At 39.4% G+C, this 21,823-nt stretch overlaps 1 protein-coding gene across 1 annotated transcript in view; it reads left to right on the top strand.

Annotated features, from left to right (window-relative positions):
* The window catches only part of tmtops2b (teleost multiple tissue opsin 2b), a 69,418-nt gene that overhangs the window by 35,635 nt on the left and 11,960 nt on the right, over window positions 1-21,823 (top strand). The window contains exon 3 of the mRNA XM_041807256.1: window positions 18,800-19,033. Within this exon, the coding sequence (XP_041663190.1) occupies window positions 18,800-19,033 (234 nt within the window). The remainder of the gene's footprint in view (window positions 1-18,799; window positions 19,034-21,823) is intronic.

A 21,823-nucleotide genomic window follows, 5' to 3' on the forward strand; every position in this document is an offset into this window, starting at 1 on the left:
CAGCAAGGACTGGGAGACTGATCCATAATGAAAACCTGTTCTGCAGAACTCAGGACCTCAGACTGGGCTGAAGGTTCACCTTCCAACAGGATCCCGACACAAGAGTGGCTTAGGGACAATCTGTGAATGTCTGAGGGCTCTGACGTTCCACATCCAACCTGGGTGAGCTTGAGAGGATTTGCAAAGAGGACTGGCAGAAAATCCCCCCATCCAGGTGTGCAAAGGTTGTTGCATCATATTGTGTTTCAACTAAACACTCAATAAAGGGTCTGAATACTTAAATCAATGTGATATTTCAGTTTTTTATTTTTGACTAATTTGCAAAAAATCCCAAATTAAATTTTGTCTCTGGGGTACTGAGCGTAACGATGTATCATCAGGCTGCAACATAACAAAATTAAAATAAGTGAAAGGAGTCCGAATACTTTATGAATGTGGTGTAATTTTGTGTTTTGCTTGTTTTGTTTTAATTCATGAAAATCTCAATTGTCAGAAAAGATCCACCCTTTGGGCTGGATGAAACCCCCTCACTGGCTGAGCTGTAAGACACCCTTGGTATAAATCATGTGATACTATCAAGCATGAGTCTGTGGCGTGCCTGTAAATGAGCCGTGTGGAGGTCATCTCTTTATTCTATCTGTTAAATGACAACAAAGCTGGAAAAACAGGGTGCTACACTCATTCACATAAAAGAGCCAGTTGTTAGAACCGGTGTGTTTGGGAAAGGTGCATGGCTACTAGAGACAGAAAGAAGCTGAGCAGCATTTGTTACATGTCTTAACCCTAATCAGTGTTGCATTGCATTGATGTGGACTCTGCATTTTGTTTAGTACTTGGAAAGATTTAGTCCCACTCTCAGTGATTCATTTGTGGGAGCAGAGGAGGGTTAGTGGAATAAATCATTAAGCCTCACAAAGCTTAGCTGCTGTGACGAAGCCTAAAGCCACACAGACATTGGACCTCAGTCTTTGAAGTGCTGTGCAAAGAAAGATTATTCGAGGACTGCTGCACGACATAGACGCAGAAAGAGAAGGAAACAACACTGGCTTTGATATCAAACTCAGCATGAGAACATCTATTTTGACGGGCATTTTCCTGTTGGCAGAATCAGGGGTTCCTTCCTGCTGAAGAGCTTCCAAATAATGATCCTCTATGCTTGTTCTGACCTTCTCATGTCCGTAAGCAGCTCTCACAAAGTAGCCTTCACCCATAATCAACTGTGTGTGGGCAACATTAGCTGAAGTGGTGGCAACACTTTGTTCTCTCACCTTTAAGCACCACTAAACAGGCTGATAGAATTGAACTACATTCAGATAATTAGCATTTATCAAGGTAGTCAGTGATCATAAGCAGGTGCAATGAGACAACAAGTTTGATTATGTCAATAAAGTGGCAGCAGCCTTATTAATAAGACTGATAATTGAAAGGATATTTTAGTATTTTTGAAGCTAGTTTGTATACGGTACTTGGCAACAGTATTTACACTGCGTTCCAAATTATTATTGGAATAGGATTTTAGTGTCATAAACATTCAATTTTTTGTTTTTCAATTAAACTCATGGATGATATTGTGTCTCAGGGTTCTTTGGATCACTGAGATAAATCTCAGACACCTGTGGTAATTAGTTTGCTAGGTGAGCCCAATTAAAGGAAAACTACTTAAGAAGGACGCTCCACATTATTAAGCAGGCCACAGGTTTCAGCAATATGAGAAAGAAAAAGGATCTCTCTGCTGCAGAAAAGTGTCCAATAGTACAATGGTATGAAAACATTAGATATTTCACAAAAACTTATACTGTGAAGACATTTTTTGGCTGATTCAGAGCACGGACGGGTTCATGCAGATAAAGGCATGATGAGGAAGGTTTCTGACAGACAAATTCATCAGATGGAGAGAGCAGCTGCTAAAATGCCATTACAAAGCAGCAAACAGGTATTTGAAGCTGCTGGTGCCTCGAGTCCCACGGACCTCAAGGTGTAGGATCCTCCAGAGTCTTGCAGTCGTGCATAAACTGACTATTCAGCCACCCCTAACCAATGCTCACAAGCAGAAACTGTTGCAGTGGGCCCAGAAATACATGAAGACTCATTTTTAAACAGTCTTGCTAGCTAGTAGGCCCCTTTAGGGTCCCTGAAGGTGTGGAAATGACCTCGGCAAAGTATATAGTTTCTGACTGAGCGCTGTCTTTCATGGTACAAAAAGAAAAACAGTGCCTTCTGTACCAAAATGATCGTCATGCATGACAATGCACCATCTCAAGCTGCAAAGAATACCTCTGTGTCATTGGCTGTATGGGCATAAAGGAGTGAAACTAATGGTGTGACCCCCATCCTCCCCTGACCTCAACCCTATTGAGAACCTTTGGGGCATCCTCAAGCTAAAGATCTATGAGGGTTGGAGGCAGCTCACATCAAAACAGCAGCTCTGGGAGGCTATTCTGACATCCTGCAAAGAAATTCAAGCAAAAAACTCTCCAAAAACTCACAAGTTCAATGGATGCAAGAATTGTGAGTTTTAAAAAAAATTATCAAAGGGAGCTTTGTTCAGTAAAATTTGAGTAATGCTCTAACGGTTGATGAAAATTATACTGACTTTCATTTGCATCAACTATTTAGGAAAATCAGAGGAAAAATATGTTTTGCAAAATGATTTGGAACACTGTGTGTATAAGCTGCAAGATAGCAAGCACAGTTTTAGTGAATTTTAGGTCAAAACAGGTCCAAAATCAATGTTGGCTTAAATGTGGGTGATAAAGAAATATTTTTTATTTTCCTTCCCAAAGGTCTCTTTGTTTGGCACGATTTCAGTGCTGATCATCTGACAGCGACAAACTAAACCAAATTAAGTGATTATGACTCAAGTAATGGTGACGTGCTGTTTACTGAGGATACAAGGGGAATACTGTTATGACCAGGAGTATACAGAGGAAGAACTTGTGCAGGCTGTGACTCAGTGGGTTGAGAGATAAAGGGGAGAAACTTCAGAGGAATCTGTTGAGCAGGAGGGATCCCAAGTTGCCTGGTGTAGGTGTGTAAACTGTAAGCCCATGCTCATGAACCTGAAGAGCCAATGCTCTCACAAGTGGGACTTAATTACAACATTACTTCAGGACATTTCTGAATCAGAGGATAGTGGCTTCACATATGCCTGCAGTCTATATCACTCTCCATCCAGAATTCCCGCCTCACTGAATGCCAGGCCTTACACTTTCAAAAGAGAAACTGAGAAACACATCCCCAACCAGGAGTTTATGGCTTTTACTTTGCTCTTACATTATTTCAGTTTTATAGGTGTAAAGCGTGCCTTCCCTGGGGAATGGCAGAAAATATGAACCAAAAATGCTTTGCTAACTTCAGTAACAAATGAGGCTAAATGGCTTTAGGGCACACAGGTCCGCCTTGATGGCAGTGATAGAACTTGTGAGGAGGATATCTACTGTACTGCAATAGATAACAAGGAATATACAGTTGGTGCCTTTCCTCACAGGAGAGAGAGGGAGAAACCTTCTCTTATCTTCCAGTCCACTAAATGCTGTATTTATCTGAGGACAGGAGAAAACACGCCGCAGACTTTCACAGCATGAATGTTTTTTAGAATCTGCATAATTCGTTTGCAAAATCGTATTGATCCTGATGTGCATAGAAAGGCGCCTCCAAATAATTAACATTTTTGTGCAGTGTATTTGCGTTGTTCTTGATGTGTAAAGGCCTGTAGAGTTAGGGTGTCATTAGGGATAGATTATTAGGAAGTTACGGTTCAGGGTTAGGGTTAGGGGGTAAAGAAGTTAAGGTTAAGGAGTTAGGGTATTGGTAGGGTTTGATAATTAGGGCGTTAGGGGGTTAATTAGTTAGTGTTAGTAAGTTAGGGTTAGAGAGTGAGGGTATTTGTAGGGTAAAATTATTAGGGAGTGAGGGTTAGGGGTTGAAGGATTTAGTGTTAGGGCGTTAGGGTATTGGTAGTGTTGGATTATTAGAGAGCTAGGGTTAGGGGTTGAAGGACTTAGTGTTAGGGAGCTAGGGTATCAGTAGGGTTAGAGGATTTGGGATTTAGGGTTAGGGGTTGAAGGAGTTAGTGTTAGGGAGTGAGGGTATTGGTAAGATAAAAATATTAGGGAGTGAGGGTACTGGTAGTGTTAGATTATTAGGGAGTTAGGATTAGGGGTTGAAGGACTTAGTGTTAGGGAGTTAGGGTATTTGTAAGGTTAGAGGATTAGGGATGTGGGTTAGGGGGTTAAGGAGTTAGTGTTAGGGAGTGAGGGTATTGGTAAGGTAAAAATATTAGGGAGTGAGGGTATCAGTAGGGTTAGAGGATTAGGGAGTTAGGGTTAGGGGGTTAAGGCGTTAGTGTTAGGGAGTGAGGGTATTGGTAAAGTTAGAGGATTAGGGAGTTAGGGTTAGGGGGTTAAGGAGTTAGTGTTAGGGAGTGAGGGTATTGGTAAGGTTAGAGGATTAGGGAGTTAGGGTTAGGGGGTTCGGGGGTTAGTGTTAGGGAGTGAGGGTATTGGTAAGGTTAGAGGATTAGGGAGTTAGGGTTAGGGGGTTAAGGAGTTAGTGTTCGGGAGTGAGGGTATTGTTAGGGTTATAAGATTAGGGAGTTGGGGTTAAGCGGGTTATGGAGTTAAGATTAGGTGTTTAGGGTTAAGGGGTTAGAGTATTGCTAGGGTTAGGGGTGAAACACCACCTAATTACCAGAAAATTGCTACAATATAGAGAGGAATTACTTGATATTAATATATTTTAACTAGTTGAATACATTTTTAATGTACCATATTGTTAGCCTCATAGCATTATTGTCTGAGTCATATTTTAAGCTTAACAAGAAAAAGGAAAAAATGTATTTTGTTACATGATTTTTTATTATACTGTAACAGTCCGTTACACCAAGATGTGTGAACAAGTTTCTTAAAAAGAAAAGTCACAACAATTAACAAATAGAACTGAATCAATAAATAATAAAGATAATAATTAATAGATGACTTAGGCATACAGTGATTATGGACTGTTACAAGCACTCTGATTGGCTGAGGATATAGGCAATAAAGTACAATGGATCAGCAGCGTTAGGAGATTAAAGTTAGGCAGGTATCACAGTTTGGCCAAAAAATGGCTAAGACAATATTGCTACAAAGTTAGTAATATTTCCTTATTATAAGGTAGTTAATGTTAATAATAATGATAGTAAAATTCATGTACTTGAGACACTACTAGATAATAACCATAGGTAATTCCGGCCCACTAAAATATATTGAACCCCCCCTTTTTTTTTCTGAAGCTAAAGAAATTATGGCCACAGAAGGAAAGCATTTGAATTATTGAGCTCTGTAAATACCAAGGAAATCAAAGCATTATATCAAGGTACATTATGTATAGGGAAGACAGGAAAATCCCCCATCATAGGTGAACATCAAACATTATTCCTGCCTGCTGCTAAAGATATGTGATGGTAATGATGGTAGAAGCTGCTGCTGAGCTGAATGTGATCCTTTTTTTTTTTTTCTGATAACGCCATCCAGATGTGAAGCAGCAGGTACTGGTGGTACTGGTATGGAACAGAGAGGCTTTGTGGAGGACAAATGAAACACTTTAATATTTGTCTTTTAGCTTAAACTCAAGCCAACACTGCTTTTGGCCCGTTTTGACCCAGAATTCGCTAAACTACAAGAAGCTGCTGTATCTTTTTTACCTAAGTTGCACATTTAATGAAAGGCTGAAACCAAATGAAACCAGTCTCAAGCATTATTCATATGCAGGCAGAGCTTGGTGAGTTATAAAACAAGCCTTGAATGTAGACAAAGACTCATTTTGTGACTACGTCAAACAGCAGCTGTTGGTGCAAAGTAAACACACTTGATCACTAAACAAACACCACGGAAATCCGTTTTCTTTCTTTAAGATGAAATATATGAATATGTGAGTCCCTGTAATCTTACCAGGTGCAGACAATTAAATGGATTCAAAAGAAGCATAGCCTTCATATTAGTATGTATTTAATATATAGCAGAGGCCATATTGTACATTCCTGTTGATATATATGCAGCATTACAGGGATTGCTCACTGTCTGGGAGATCCAGTCCAGCTTTGGCTGCTAAAGCTGGCCCTCTGCTTATAATGGTTTATTAATGTTCACCTGCATGGTCTAGTGTAGAGATGTGGATCTTTATTAAAGGCATGGCTCCCTTTATATAACAGCTATCTTCAAATGATATCCACTCTAAGAGTAAAGTTTCTTTCGTCTGTACCAGCCACAGATTCCTCCTACTCTCAAGTGTTTGGTGGAAAATTAGTATTCTTTATTATTATTTATGAGTAAAATATTCTCCAAACTCCTTTCAAACAGAAACCTCAAGCACTTCAACAGATGAAGTAATTCAAATTATTTAGTGACTTTCAGGCAGCAGGAGAAATACATTTTCTTTTTGAAAAAATTTCAACTTATTTTTGTTGCCTCTCGTAGAAAACATTTGAATCATGTTTGAGCTAATGTGCCGCAACAATAAAAAACAAAAATATTATGTACTGGGCATTTTAAAAGTGTTGTAAGGCATCTGAAGTTAGTTACTCTTTGGAATACAGATTACTTTTGTTAAGAAGCATCTTAGGTAAAAGTTTTGATTTAAGGCCGGCTCCAACGACACGGATTCAGCCAGATTTTAGCCTGACTGCAACGTCACAGCTCATCGTCAAAACTCGGACCTGATTTACAGCGTTGGTAACGACAAACGCTCTTGTAGTGTGACATAATTAATGACGCATCCAAGACGCCCCACCACCATGACTAAACAAGACTAGCATGTCAGAGTTTTTCTTACATCATCGTCTAGTTTGACACCCTGACCTGACGTCAACGACATGAATCCTGGCGTCTACCAACAGGAGAGCATTTGCTACTTATCTTTGCATCATCATTTACAAGAATCCACTTTTCCCCCTTTAGAGAACTAATGAGAACTAAATTCTGATCTATTTTATTTACGTTATCACATGCATACGTTAAGTTACCTTAAGCAAACTCATATCTGCTAATTGGTTGAAGAGCAACTTGCAATGAAAAAGTGGATGATTGGCCATTTTCCATGTCTGTCATCAGGCGGTGTACTATTAAATATACACTGCCTGGCCAAAAAAAAAAAGTCGCCACATGGATTGAACTAAGCAAATAGGTACGAGCCTCCTTTTGGATAATTACTGCATGGGTGATTATCTTTCAGTTGGCAACAAGTTATTTAACCCCAGCTGATGCAATGAGTAAATTCTCATTTCTTAAACAATGGATTTTTTCTTCCCTAATGGCATGGGCATATCCCAAGATGACAATGCCAGGATTCATCGGGCTCAAATTGTGAAAGAGTGGTTCAGGGAGCATGAGACATCATTTTCACACATGGACTGGCCACCACAGAGTCCAGACCTTAACCCCATTGAGAATCTTTGGGATGTGCTGGAGAAGGCTTTGCGCAGTGGTCAGACTCTCCCATCATCAATACAAGATCTTGGTGAAAAATTAATGCAGCACTGGATGGAAATAAATCTTGTGACATTGCAGAAGCTTATGGAAACAATGCCACAGCGAATGCGTGCTGTAATCAAAGCTAAAGGCGGTCCAATGAAATATTGGAGTGTGTGACCTTTTTTTGGTGGCGACTTTTTTTTTCTTTGGCCAGGCAGGTGGTAGCTAAGCATGGTGCTAGTCATACTGCGTCCCAGTAAACAATGGCTGCTGGTGGAACGATGTGATGTAGCTATGGTGGCAGTTTTTTCGAGCATATAGCATTAGTTCAGGAACTCCACCGGGTTACTTGCTGACATTCTATTGAGATTAGCTGATCTTATGCAAGCCCTCACCAGCTGATGGCCAGCTGATTCACCTCTAAGCATGCTATTGGCTTATCACATTCTTGCTTTGTTGTTTAAGCTGCTCTCGCCTGGCTGCTCCATCCCCAAGCCACTTTTTGAAAACCTCCTCCACCCCAGCTCCCCCTTTACTCTGCATCTCACCTAATCAATATCATTCTGTTGTCACTGATGCCTTCTCTGCTCTGCTCTGGAGTTTATGCTGCTTCACTCCCTGTTTTACTGTTAGTTAGCAATGATGAAGGATGATGGTGGAAAGAATGATTAAAGGGGGAGAATACTTATGCAGTGATTTATTTTACATTACATATTTTTATTTAATTCACATTACTTTGTAGAAATCTGCTTTTATTTCTTGTTTTTTGTCCAAGAAGCCAAATTATATCGACCATGATTGATTTATAAAATCTATAAAAGGGTAAAACATCCACTAATACTTTCTGTAAGCACTGTATTTTTTTCATCAACAGGGTGAAAATCAAGTCAGTGAAGGGACCATACGGTTCTGTGTCTCATAAAGGATTTGAAGTATACAATGTGACATAACTAAGGAGAGACCTGCTGACTTGAGGTTATGTTTAACCTAATCGTAATGATGGGCTTGTCAGTAAGGGGGAAGTCAGTATTTATTCGTATGCATGTGATAGACTCCAGCCATTAATTAGAAACCTGTAAGGTGTCAAAGAGATCAGGAATGAGCTATATGAGGGAAATTAAGCTGAGCTGTAACGAAAGCCAGGGGAGAACATATCAGCTGTCATAGTAAGTGAATAGTGTCAGCTAGCCTGTTTAACGATGTGTTCGTATCACAACATTGCAAAGGTCATCATGTATGAAAGGCTTGAAGAAAGTCAAGTCTAGTTAAATTGATGTATATTGCACTCTGAAAAACAGCAGTATAGCTGACCAAATTGGTGTAAACTGCAGAAGAAGAAAAAAAACTTAAAATATAATCAATTATTAACAGTGGTGTGCACAGATTTTTTCACGGGCAGGGGCGAAAAAAAAAGGGCACATACAGCGCGTTCTCGCCACTGAAGAGGGCACTAAGTTATGCGTGTTTTCGAGGGCACTTTAGACATGTTTATATGTTATACAAATGGCACATTATATAGCCTTCAAACAGACTAACTAGACAGACCACTCAAGTTAGTTTGTAGTTAGGATCAGCATCCACAAGAACTGTGTAGATTCAACGTTGGACTGTGAAGACCACACAGAAATAAATAAATAAATCTCTAGGGGGTCTGGGGGTCTTCCTCCAGAACGTTTTCAATTAAGTAGATGCCATTTCCTGTATTCTAGTGCATTTTAACACCATATTAGCACCAGATAATCCAAACTGGTTCTGTGAGATATAGTTTTGGCTCAATATAGATCAAAAAAGGGCCCAACATAAAAGTCATTGCAACAGTAATGTTTCATAGTATTTCTTTGTCCTAATGGTCTTCTGGAGCTTAGTGTGTTTTCTTCACCCAAGAGGGCAGTTTATTGTGTTTTGCCAATGAGGAGGGTACTTAAACATGCCTTTTTGCGACCCAAGTAAGCAGTTTATCATGTTTTAACCAGTCAAAGGGGTAGTTTAGTGTGTTTTTTCCACCCAAGTGGGCAGTTTAGTGTGTTTTTTTCACCCAAGTGGGCAGTTTAGTGTGTTTTTTTTCACCCAAGTGGGCAGTTTAGTGTGTTTTTTTTCACCCAAGTGGGCAGTTTAGTGTGTTTTGCCAATGAGGAGGGCACTTTAGCACATGTTTTGGCTCTTGAGGGCACTCTAGCACATGTTTTGGCTCCTAAGAGTGCACTTTAATGTGTGTTTTGGCTCCCAAGAGGGCACTTTAGTACGCGTTTTTCAACAATTTGCCCCCCCCCCCGCACACCACTAATTATTAGTGACAGAAAAACACAAACATGCACAAATGAAGCAGAAAAATACACGAGCATGTCTACAGATATGTTTACACCTAACACCTACTGTATACACATGTACACATATCCAAAAATATACGATCATGCCTATAAAGAACATGTTCTAATATATAGAACCTGTCTTAAGACGATATTTGAATGAATCAACAGAGAAGTCAGTGACAATGGAGGGAAGGCTGTTCCACAGTAGATGGGCTGAGAAGCATGACCGTCACCTCTTAGTTTCTGATTGGAACAAGAGACGGCCAGAAGGCTGTATCTGAAAATCTGAGGGACTGCTACACCTTTGGAAGGTCAAGTATGAAGGGTCCATTCAGGGTTTTAAAAACAGACAGGTCTATCTCAGATTAATCTGATAGCAGATAAAGTGCCATAAGTTCCCTTTTTAATTAATTTTCACTGACTTCCCACTCTTGGTAAAATTCCTTGTCTGTTTTTATTACCCAGGTATTATCACATAAGAAAAGAAAGCTACAAGGGTTAACTGGGGTCTCTGACTATTTCACTTTAAATGCATGACTACTTTTTGTAGCTCGTGCCTCAGCATCTGTTTGGTTGATGTTCCATTGCCTGAAGCTTATAGGCTAAATAACAGACTCTTATTCAGATGAATGTGGCAGATGTAAAATTTGTCCACGACATTCACTTAAGTTTTAGTAGGGCAACAAGTGCCATGCTTATCAGCAATACTGTGGGGAGTTAGCCTGTAGACAGGCAGTTAGGCCTGTCTGGCTAGTTAGAAGAGCATATTCACTCAACACTGCTCAAAAACACCAGCTTTTGATGGGTGAAAGGTGCTTATATGACACAATGTTGAAAATAAAGACAGCTCCACTGAAAATCATTGCTTTTTCACTATATTTGTGCTTTTTTGTGCTGTAAATCTTTGAAAATAAATAAACTAACTCAACAGCCCTTGACAGATGAGGTTAAGTAGTTATTAAAAAAAGACAAACTTGCAATATGCTCTTAACATTTTTAAAATATCTTCTGCAGTAGTTTTAAACTGATGTGAAAGGCACACTGGAGGAAAGACTAGGTGAGCTGTGACAGTTTGTACAACTGCACGTAATTTCTATCATAAGTTACTGTGACATGTTTGGAAAGAGGGTTTTCTTTCTGGATATAGTGTGCCTTAAGATTCTGGCTTGATCTTAGTTGTGTCTTGGGGAAAAAAAAAAAAAGGTTGAAATCCACAGGTCTAGAGCCAGGACCCCCCACCACCTTGTCGACCAATCACAACTCAGATCTCTGAAATTATTCAATCATGATCACAGTTTTGATGAAAAATATGGTCATTTGGACCAAAGGAAGTGGCAAAAAGAAGATACAGAGACATGTCCTTCAAATTAAAAGCAGATCACAGACTTTTCCCAAATATTTTTTTAAGACCCACTCCCTCAACTCAATAAAAATGGCTTTGCAACCAACTCTTGCAACTTCCAAAAGATCAGATGTGCATCTGATTTAGAACCACATACAGAAGTGGCCTAAATCTGATTTGGAAAGGTCAGATTCAGAGTGACTGTCACTGTCACTGTCACTGTCAGAAAAAAATTGGATATGAGTCACATGTGAGCAAAAAAATCAGATTGAGGTCACTTTTAACTGTAGTGTGAATAGCCTGAGTGAACTCTGGTCCAGATTTAACCTGATTTTTCCTCAACAGCGGCTTCCTCAGGCAACAGCTGTTGTATGCACAGTCTCCCCATCTCAGCTGCTGAAGCTTGTTACTCCTTTGGAGTAGGTCCACTTCTTCCCCGATCACTCAGTTTGTGAGGGCAGCCTGATCTAGGCAGATTTATACATGTGCTATATTCCTTACATTGCTTGATGATGGATTTAACCCTTTAAAGCCTGATACCTCAAATAATAGCCAGAAAATTCTATATTTTTGGAAATGTGGAAATGAGAAGATTATAATAATAATACTAATAATAGCTTGGACTTATATAGCGCCTTTCATGAGACCCAAGGCCACTTTACAGGAGAATGGACAACAATACAACACATGAGACAAACACTAAGTTGAGTGTATGTCAGGGGCAGGTTTTGGAGAGACTGTAGGCTGTGATGAACAGGTGGTGCTTGAGGTGTTTTTGAAACATATCCAAGGAAGGAGCGTAGCGGATGTTTTCAGGAAGGGAGTTCCAGAGTATACTGAAATCCAGAAAAAGAAATAAGGCCATACAATTTCACATATACATTTTTTGTACCACATTTGATACATTAGGAATTGTTTGAAACTGATAATCCACTGGAGGGCATTTTATCATTTATTTGATGATATATAAAAGTTTTTTTTTTAGGAAATTGTTAATCGTTTTGATTAGATAGAGGTATCAAAAAAGTGCGTATCAGATATGATACAATTGGCTTTAAAGAGTTAACTAAACTCTTGGGGATGTTCAGTGCCTACAAATTTCTTTTTTTTCTGTATCCATCCCCTGACTTATACTTTTCAATAACCATTCCTCTGAGTTGCTTGAGTGTTCTTTTGTCTTTGAAGTGTAATGGTAGCCAGGAAAATCGATTTATCAGTGATTGGACCTTCCAGACATGGGTGTCTTTATAATATTAATCACTTGAGACACATTCGCTGCACTCAGGTGATCCCCATTTCACTAACTGTGAGAGTACTAGCACCAGCTGACCTCTGCTGAGTCCAGTGAATTTGAAGGAGATGAATATTTGTGCAGTCAGTTATTTGAAATTATATATTTTTGGTTAATTGACATTACTTTGCAGAAATCTGTTTTCCCTTTTGGGTCCTGGCCCACCAATTGAGAACCACTGCTCTATAGTATGCACCCTCAGCCTCTTTAAAAATCAGAAGAGCAGCAATGATTCCCATGAAAACATCCTTTTTGCAAATGCATGCACAATTATTGGATTTGGAGTTCAGCAAATGAAGAGCATTATGCTGTTGGAGGCAGGAGCTGCAGAATAAGCAGAGTAATGGTAGCTGCTTATAAAGGCTGATTTGTGCAGCTGGGTGTTAATGATTAGATGTCATAAGCCAGCTGGTCAGTGAGTCACTGAAGGTGAATTGTGAATGAAACAGCTGATGGCAATCAGCCAGCTGAGTACACCATTAAAGATCTGCCGTAACCACACAAACCACTGACGTAAGCCGGGGCTCATTTTGGAGGTAGAGGCTTGAAAGCACCAAAAGGAGCCTAGCTCTGTAGCCTACTTTGAGCGGTCAGGCTGAACTGAAATGAGACAGCCTGATTTTACAGAGGATTGCCTGTTTGGGTCACCAGCTGCCCCCTCTCTTAGGCTGGCCACACACTACAGGATTTTCAAATCTTAGTGGACTTTAAAGACATGGGAGATCACGGATAGAAGGACGATTTCAACAGATGTTTAACACCGAAATCCTCCCACTGCACAGATAAGATGACTCACCTTGGCCATGAGACCACACATCTGCTGTTTGTAGTAACCATGTCACAGAGGTCTCCACACAGATGGGATCTCACATAATCTTGCATGCTCAAATGTGGCTTCAGAGAAAAACAAACATGAGTATGATCACTGTCCTTAGCTGGCTGTTCTTGTGTGCATTATAGTTGCAGTGAAAAACAAAAATTTGGAAAGGAGTAAGTGTGAAATCCTTGCTGAGGAGGAGGTTTAGTTGTGTTTATGTCTGTGAGCTGTCAAGGTTGACAACATGATTGTGACACTTCCTGCTGTACTTGTTTTCATTGGCTGTTATTTCATTGGAGACAGTCCAATTTGGAACGTCAAATATAAGATATTTCATGTTATTGATATCATTTCATGGAGGCTCAGCAATAGGGAGAAGTAAAATAATCATACTGACACCACACTTGAGTTGTTTGGACTAATAGTTGGTTGTGGCAAGCCTTAAATCAGATCACACTCCTGAGCATGGGCTTTAAATTGTTTAATGTGTTGTCAGCTTTACCCTCTTATAAAGGGTCTCACATTATGGACCCAGGCCCAGATCTGAGTACACTTAAGCCGGATATCCAGTTCCAACTGGTCAGTATTAGTGCAAGTATACCGTACTTAGGCAATAGGCCTAAATCCACTTGAAGGCCTCAGGCAAAATTTCTATGGTGCACAGAAAATGTGAATGCAACTGGGCTTGAAGACAGGGTTATTGTCAGCAAGCAGAGTTGAAAAGGCAATTCAAAATGCTTCCTGTCCCCGAAAACCGTTGTATCCATGCAGCACTGACCCATTTCATCTTTTGCGCAGTGTGGCAGATGTAGACGTAGGAAAAGAGTTATTGTTGGCATCTTAAAAGGAATAAAAACAACCATAACACACTGCAGCAAGGACTCTTTGCACGGTGCATAGTCTTACGTCTATCAACCCTCTGGGACAGATATTGTTGTACACAGCAAGAAGAGACACTGGATATTTAAAGTTAAATACTGGTTTGCAACATCTGGAAGCCCTCCATTGTGCCTTTCTAATGACGCTACCCACGCCTTGGTAGAGGTTTTTCTAGTAAGCTTTGAACTTGGGTGACTTTTTGAGGCATTTAAAGATTAAATTCACACCAGTAACTCCAACGCTGAATGTCTTTTTTCCATTTTTCAATCGATTTTTCGATTATTCCTGCCGGCTAATGCTATCCCCCATATTATCTTGTCATAAGGGCTTTTACAGCCAATGGCAGGCTGTTCCGTCGTGGTGCGATGTTTTGGAAACTAGCTCTTGTCTATACACTTAGAATCTGAAGGAGACGGTCTAATAGTGCATAATGGAGAAGCCTGTGATGTGGCCCTCTGTGTTTCTGCAGACAGGAACTGCTTTGAATAATCGCTCATAAACAACCGATATGAAAAAGCGCAAGGACTTTTGTCACAGAATGATACTTTTTTTTCACTTTTTGGTCCCTAAGAGATGGTAGAACAAGTTTATGCAAAAATGGTATTTTGTTATTATTCTTTTAGTTTTAGTTTCCTTTTTTTCCCAATTCAAGTGACATTACTGCAGCACACATATTCCTAACACCAAAAAAAGATGTTTAAAGCTTGACTGTGCACCACAGGGTTAGTGTTTTACAAGCTTTTTAAGACGATAAGTCCAGATGAGACAAAAAGCTTAGGATTCAGAGGGTGTAAATAATGTGTCTTCAGTCCCTGATTGAACTGGGAGTAGTTCCTGTCCCTCTGTATTAAAGATATTAAAGACAGTCATTTTCAGGTCTCTGGAGAGTTTTGAGGGTTCAAGTCAGGGCTGTGGCTGGGCCACTCTAGGATATTCAGAGTGACCCCTAAGCCACTCTTGTGTTGTCTTGTCTGTGTGCTTAGTGTCATTGTCATCTAGTAAGGTGAACCTTTGGCCCAGTGTGAGGTCCTGGGTGCTGCTGGACAGGTTCCCATTGACTATACTTTGCTCCATTAATCTTTCCCTTAAACCTGACCAGTCTCCCAGTCTCTGCTGCTTAAAAACACCCCCACAGTATGGTGCTGCCTCCACCATGCTTCACTGCTGGGATGGTATTGAGCAGGTGGTGCAGTAATGGTTTCCTCCAGACGTAATGTTTAGAATTGAGGCCAAACAGTTCAATCTTGGTTTCATCAGACCATAGAATCTTGTTTCTCACAGTCTGAGAGTTTTTCAGGTGCTTTTTTTGCAAATTCCAATACTTATGTAAATGTGGTATTTTAGTTATTTTCTTTTTTCTTTTCCATACATTTGCAAAAATTAAACGAAGAGAATAAACTCATGAAAATGAAAGGTAATTTCTGTTTAAGTAAATTGGTGCCATCTTTAAGTCCTGGAATAGACATTTAGATGTGACACAGAGCAGATTTTCTGAGGTAGCGGAAGCAGTAACAGGCTACCTCAACTTCACTCTGACACCAAGCCTACTAATGGTGCTCCTCAGTCACAGAAATAAACCCCGCTGACAGGCAAATGATGACAATTACCCAGCGCAGTCATCCTAAAAGAGAAAGGCTGAAATTATATGTTCAAATTATTCTTTAAATAGTACCCAATGCACCAGTGTTGCCCTGCATCAGTAATGAACACATCAGTGAGTCGAGTGGAGCTTCAGCTGGCACTGGCTCAGCCTCTGCTTCGTGGGAACTTCAAATTATTTGCTTGATGTGTGAGAGAGTCTTAAAGTTGAGAGAAAGTGCTGCGCTCAGTGGGCTGTGGAGAGTCTTTGAGTGCGTCATGCAGTGAGCTGTCAAAACTTCTCGCAAACTAATTTAGATGTATCTGCATATCAAAGGGGTGAAGGAGTGGTGAAGATGTGTGAGAGTGAAGGGAATAAGGAGTGACTTCAGGATCATTTAACTCAATAGGGATTAACCCATTAAAGCCTGAAAACACAAATTAGAGCCAGAAAATGCTAATTTTTTGGAACTGAAATGTTTATTTCACTTTCTACTGAAATTAAAAAAAATCCAAATTTCCATAAAATTTAATGTTTTTTTTTTTTTTTTGTATCTCATTTGATACATTAGGTGTTTTTGGTAACTGATAATCCACTTGAAGGCATTTTTATCATTTATCAGATTGTATTCAGATTTTTTTTGCTAATTTATTGATCCTATTGATGAGATAGAGGTATCATTAAAAGTATGTATCAAATATGATACAACAGGCTTTAAGGGGTTAATATTTTGTCAGATACATTGAAGGCTAGATTATAGAGAGGGGTGTTAAGTTTAATTTGTTGAATTTCTTATGTATTCATAGATATTGATGGCCATATACAATGTGAGTTTATTTTGTTGAATGTTTTTGAATGCTGGGTCCAGCACAGCTGTTTCCAGTCTTGGAAAGTGAAAGTAAAAGTTTGGTGATTGTAATGGCTGCGTCCACTGCAGTGATTACCTTGAATGTAGCTTTAGCATAGCATTAGTTCAGCTACAACTGGACCACGCTTCTATGTGACATAAAGAATTAAAACAACACTAAAAGCTTTTCATGATGTTCAAGCTTTATAGGCTCCTCTGCCTACCTGCTTCGACATGAGTGATAGTTATAGGAGTATGTGATAGTTACGTGTAAGTGGTTGTTTACAGTACCTGCTGAATGATTAGCTCGGACTTAGCCACAGCTGCAGTTTTGTCAGAACTGGACATGTCTTTATTAAAACAAGGGCAGAGAGCAACACTGAAAGATTTTCGTGACAGAAAAGTTGACGTGCACCAAATATGTGCTTAGACCAGGGGTGTCCAAACTATGGCCCAGGGGTCAATGAGGCACTTTTGTTTGGCCTGCATAGATTTTGAAAATTAAATGAAATATGGCCCAAATTAGAACATGAAGCTTTTGCCTGACTTTATTGTACTTCTTACTTTCAGCAGGAGGTGCTTCCATGCTAATTCTGTAAACAAACATTTTGACAAGAAGACTTTATTGATATGTTTTTTAAATTTGTGATTAAACTAAGGCAACACTTTAATGATAGACATATTGGCAACCAAAATAATATTGATATCTAGATTTATAAGGACCTAATTGATCACTGCAGCAAAAAGCAGTACCAATAGTTTTCCAGGGGCAGAGGCAGTGGTAGTCAGGGCCAACCAGGGTCCCCTGAAATCTGATTGGCCTTCCGAAAATCCTTAAACCCATTTCCTATTTGCCTTGTCAGCCACTAAGTAGCTGTGTGAGCACACTCAACAACTAAGAATATCTTAACCTAGACTGGACTTAATAACTTAATATCCTCTGGGTATATGAAAGTGGCCCACCATCCTCATGTATTTCTGTAAGTGGAAGAAGTTTGGGCACCCCTGGCTTAGACTAAGAGTCAAGGAGACGACCAGTAGAGGTCCAAAGCCTCAGCATAATGGCGCCTTCTCAACCAACTAAACTAAACCAGAGTTCAGGTTTTTTTCATGTTATATTTTCCTATTTTAAACAGTGATTGGAAAATTTTATGTTGGATTTTTCATTACAAACTGATAACCAGTTGGCTGTTAAACACACTTAATGTGGAATCTGAGGGAGACACATGACACAACTGTCTACTAACACTGGGGCATTCTGGTGTTGGAGATATATATATATATATATATATATATATATATATATAAACCCCACTGAGCCTTCGCCTGTCTGCATAAACCTTGATAAAGTTTGAACTTTCCAGTTTTCTTATTGTTATTCAAGAACGTGATGGTTATCTGTGTCCACTTACTCGTGAAATATGAAGATGTATGGTGATGAACTAACCAGCTCCAGGTGATCACTAACCCAGTGGTTGCCTGACTGGATAATTGAGGAGCAAAGCAGTCTCTTTGTTTGTATTGATACTTAACTGTTTGGATTCCGCCGTCTTTCCTGATGAAGGTCGGTTAAAAAGAAGCTGTGAAATGGTGTGCTGGAGCTTCTTTGAACTCGTGTAAGCCATCAGACGTTCAGGTGTGTCAATACCAACTGAGATTGATCAATAAATGGAACATCTGCTCTCCTCCTGTGCCTGTCTGCCTCTAGCAAGATACACACATCCTGAGAGGATCGGAGGTTCATTCAAACTACATTTATATCATACATTTGTTGATGTGGTCTTGTCAATATCATAGAAATCTATGCCTTAAATTCTTTCAATGGCATTCAGAGGCAATCATGTCATTTACTTTCATGCACCTTTGATGGAATCATTTCCATGTAATTAATAAATGCAGTTAATTATTTACAGAGCTAGCACTTACACAAACATTTTATGCCAATGTCTCTCCATAAAACATCAAAAACAAATCAGAATTCCATTCATATTTCAGTATTTGTGGAAGCAGCAGCAGCATATTACACTGTTAAAGCCTCTATATGCAGGATTCAAACAAGAACGACTTCATTGACAGCTTCGTCAATGCCACTCCTCTTTCAAGTGTTCAAGGTTCAGACCAGCTGAACTTGCAGTGAAACCAAAGAAAACCACTCACCCTTGAATGCATAAAAGGAATAAAAGCCGTCATTAACCGCTTCTTTTAAGTAAAGGAACACCTCAAGTACTCAGGATGTTAATAACTAAAAGATCTCAGCTGTGTGCTTCTGCTCTGACTCTTCTCACAGGTGGGGAAGATCAGAAAGACAGCTGCTCGGAAGAGAGAGTACCACATCCTGTTTATGGTCCTGACCACGGCGGCGTGTTACCTGCTCTGCTGGATGCCATACGGCGTCGTGGCCATGATGGCGACATTTGGTCCGCCCAGAATCATCAGCCCTGTCGCCAGTGTGGTTCCTTCTCTGCTGGCGAAGAGCAGCACAGTCATCAACCCTCTCATCTACATCCTCATGAACAAACAGGTGAGTCTGACACAGACAGGTTAACATGTATGACTTTATTTACACGGTAAAAAAAGACAATTACAACAGCTGAAATTATACAAATGGTATATTTAAATATCGATTCAAGTGTAAGAGAACAAATTAAAGTCAAGAAAGACACCCTAAGGCTGCTGGGAGTGAAACAGGACCCTCACTTTTATGATGCAATGCTTCCTTATCCTCTTTCATGTTTTAGGAATACTGCAGGAGGGAATCTGAAATTTTTGACAGTCCCTTAGAGGCAGTGTGGTGCAGCAATTCCCCATTCTGAGTAAACAAAATACAAGAAAAATAGGCCAAAAATGTAGGAAATGGAGTCAGCAAATTTGTCCTCATCTCCCTATTTCCCCACCAGAAAACTAAAAGTAGGTGTCATGTGTCAAGGAAATATATTCGTCCAAGTATTAATGACGGCAATGAGATGTTGGCTAGGGAAAAAGTGTCATTTAAGTGTCCCAAAAAGAAGCAATAGCACCAAAGAAGTCCTGCTATTACTTTAAGAGTCCCTCACCCTCCACATTTCACCTTTCTGAGACGAAATACATGATGGAATTTGGCACAATATTCCAGGGTGAAAATATCAGAAGGAATTCCTCAAGTGCTGCCAGGAATCTACTTCTAGCTGCTCCTCAGCTTGATGGGATTCGCCTGCCCACAAGCATGCACAACAATCTGCAAAAAACCCACTCTAGTAAACCAAAAATTAAACCTTATAGTACAATCTCCTCCCAAAACATGAATGAGAATGGTATCTACTTGCAGCACAGTACAGCACAGACAGTTTAAGACTATTAGCCCTGATCCTGATTTGCATGCTCTGTGCATTCAAATGTATTATTAGAAATATACATGGAGAATATCTTCAGGGGGTTTGCACCTTCAGTGTGTTACAATCACAAGTAATAAAACATCTGATAGTTTATTTCAACAGAGTAAACCCACAGCAGAGATGAGAACCTGCTGGTTCCAAAATAAAAGAGAATCTTCTTAAGCTTAAAAAATTCTCCAGACTAGTTATGGTACAGTCCTTAAACTGTTGCTTACTTTACATGGTTCCTTTAGCCAAGACTCTTCAAGAACATGCAAAACAACCCCTCTTAAACCAGGGCTGGGCATCAAACCTAACAACTATTTGCAATGTGAGCAATATTAGCAGCGTTAGAATCTGTCATGTGGGACTGGGTGATACCGTCATCATGTAATCTGGGACCATCTGTCTGCCACCTAACAAGCTGAACTGCAAAAACTCATGTTATGGAGTGTCTTATTTTAAGTAAAAATATCTTATTACACTGTAAGAGTAACTAAACCCCAAGATCTCTTGTTTTAGTTGTGTTGTTGATCATTTAGGCCCGATTTAAGTGGACAAGTGATTGCAGCCATGTGTCTTCTGCATTGGTTTGCATGTCAGCTGTGCACATTTAACACAACGTGGGCGTGAGACGCACATGCAAGTTTTAAAAACGGACTAAAAAGGCTACAGTTATCCAAACATGTAACATGTTATTGCCACTGCTGTAGACAAATGTCTAATTAGCTAGTGAAACTTCTGTTCTGTTGTATGAGTCAATGCTTACACCTGTAACATAAATGGAAATAAGATATGTAAGTTCAACAAGTGACTATGCAAACTGGTGACTTTCAGTCAAGTGTGTTAATTTTCAAAAAAACAAATACAGAATTTTCAAGTTTAAAAAGTCATAAATTTACTGGAAAAAAGGTTTAAACAGTCGTAAATTTTGACTGTATAAACAAACATTTCAAGTGTATAAAGTCATAAATGTATCACATTTAGCCATAACTCCATATGACTAAATGTGTCATAGCCCTAGTTTACAGAAATGTCTCTTCTAAGTCCAGCTGTTTATGTGAACATAATGTGCTAAAAGTCCTTATTGCTGGGGAGCTCAGATGGCCTAGTGGTTAAGTTAGATTAGGTTAGGTTCGAGTCCAGTGTATGGCACCTTTACCTCATGTCTCTCCTCCATTCTCTCACTCCTGATTCCTGATGCTATACTGTACCCTTCTATAAATAAAGGCGGGAAAAGCCCCAAAATATGTCTTGAAAAAAAGTTCTTATTGCTCCATCACAGTATAAAGTAGGCTATAATTTGTATAGGCTCTCTCCTGTAGTACTTCTGCAAGAAATGGCCAAATGGCTTTTATTGGGTTAAATAACATCAAAAACTCCAAGTTTCAGTTCTTGTAAATGTGCAACTGTTTAAACTTTTTTTTCTTGTAAATTTCTGACTTTTTAAACTTGACCATTTTGGGTTTTATTCTCATATTAACTTTTTTTTTCTTTTTATAAATGTGAGTTTTTTCTTCCCCCCCCCCCCCCCAGTACATTTATGACTTAAGAAACTCAAAGAAACTCTAATATTCTGGGTTTGGTTTCTTAAAAATTTAGGACTTTATAATGACATTTTGTATTGTTTGAAATGAGTTAAAACACTTACTGTAAAGGATGAGCAATCACACTGATTTATTTAAAAATGAAAGGAAAAATTGAGATAAAAGGTTTTGGCCAGATGTAAGCTATTATTTATTAATTTTTTTCTTTAGAGTGGCCCCAATATTTTTTTATACTTGAGTATATTTTGACTTTGGGATGAAAAACTAACCAGAGATATTGGAGAGGACTCCAGCTCAACAGCTTCTGTAACAACAGCTACATACCTAACTGGCTGAGAGCCACCAGTTGACTCAGTCACTAATTCAGCCAAAACACAGAAACAGAATGCAGACAGTGTGCTCTGATCAGTGATC

Source organism: Cheilinus undulatus, linkage group 15 (genome assembly GCF_018320785.1).
Source record: "Cheilinus undulatus linkage group 15, ASM1832078v1, whole genome shotgun sequence".
In the NCBI taxonomy this organism is placed as follows: domain Eukaryota; kingdom Metazoa; phylum Chordata; class Actinopteri; order Labriformes; family Labridae; genus Cheilinus; species Cheilinus undulatus.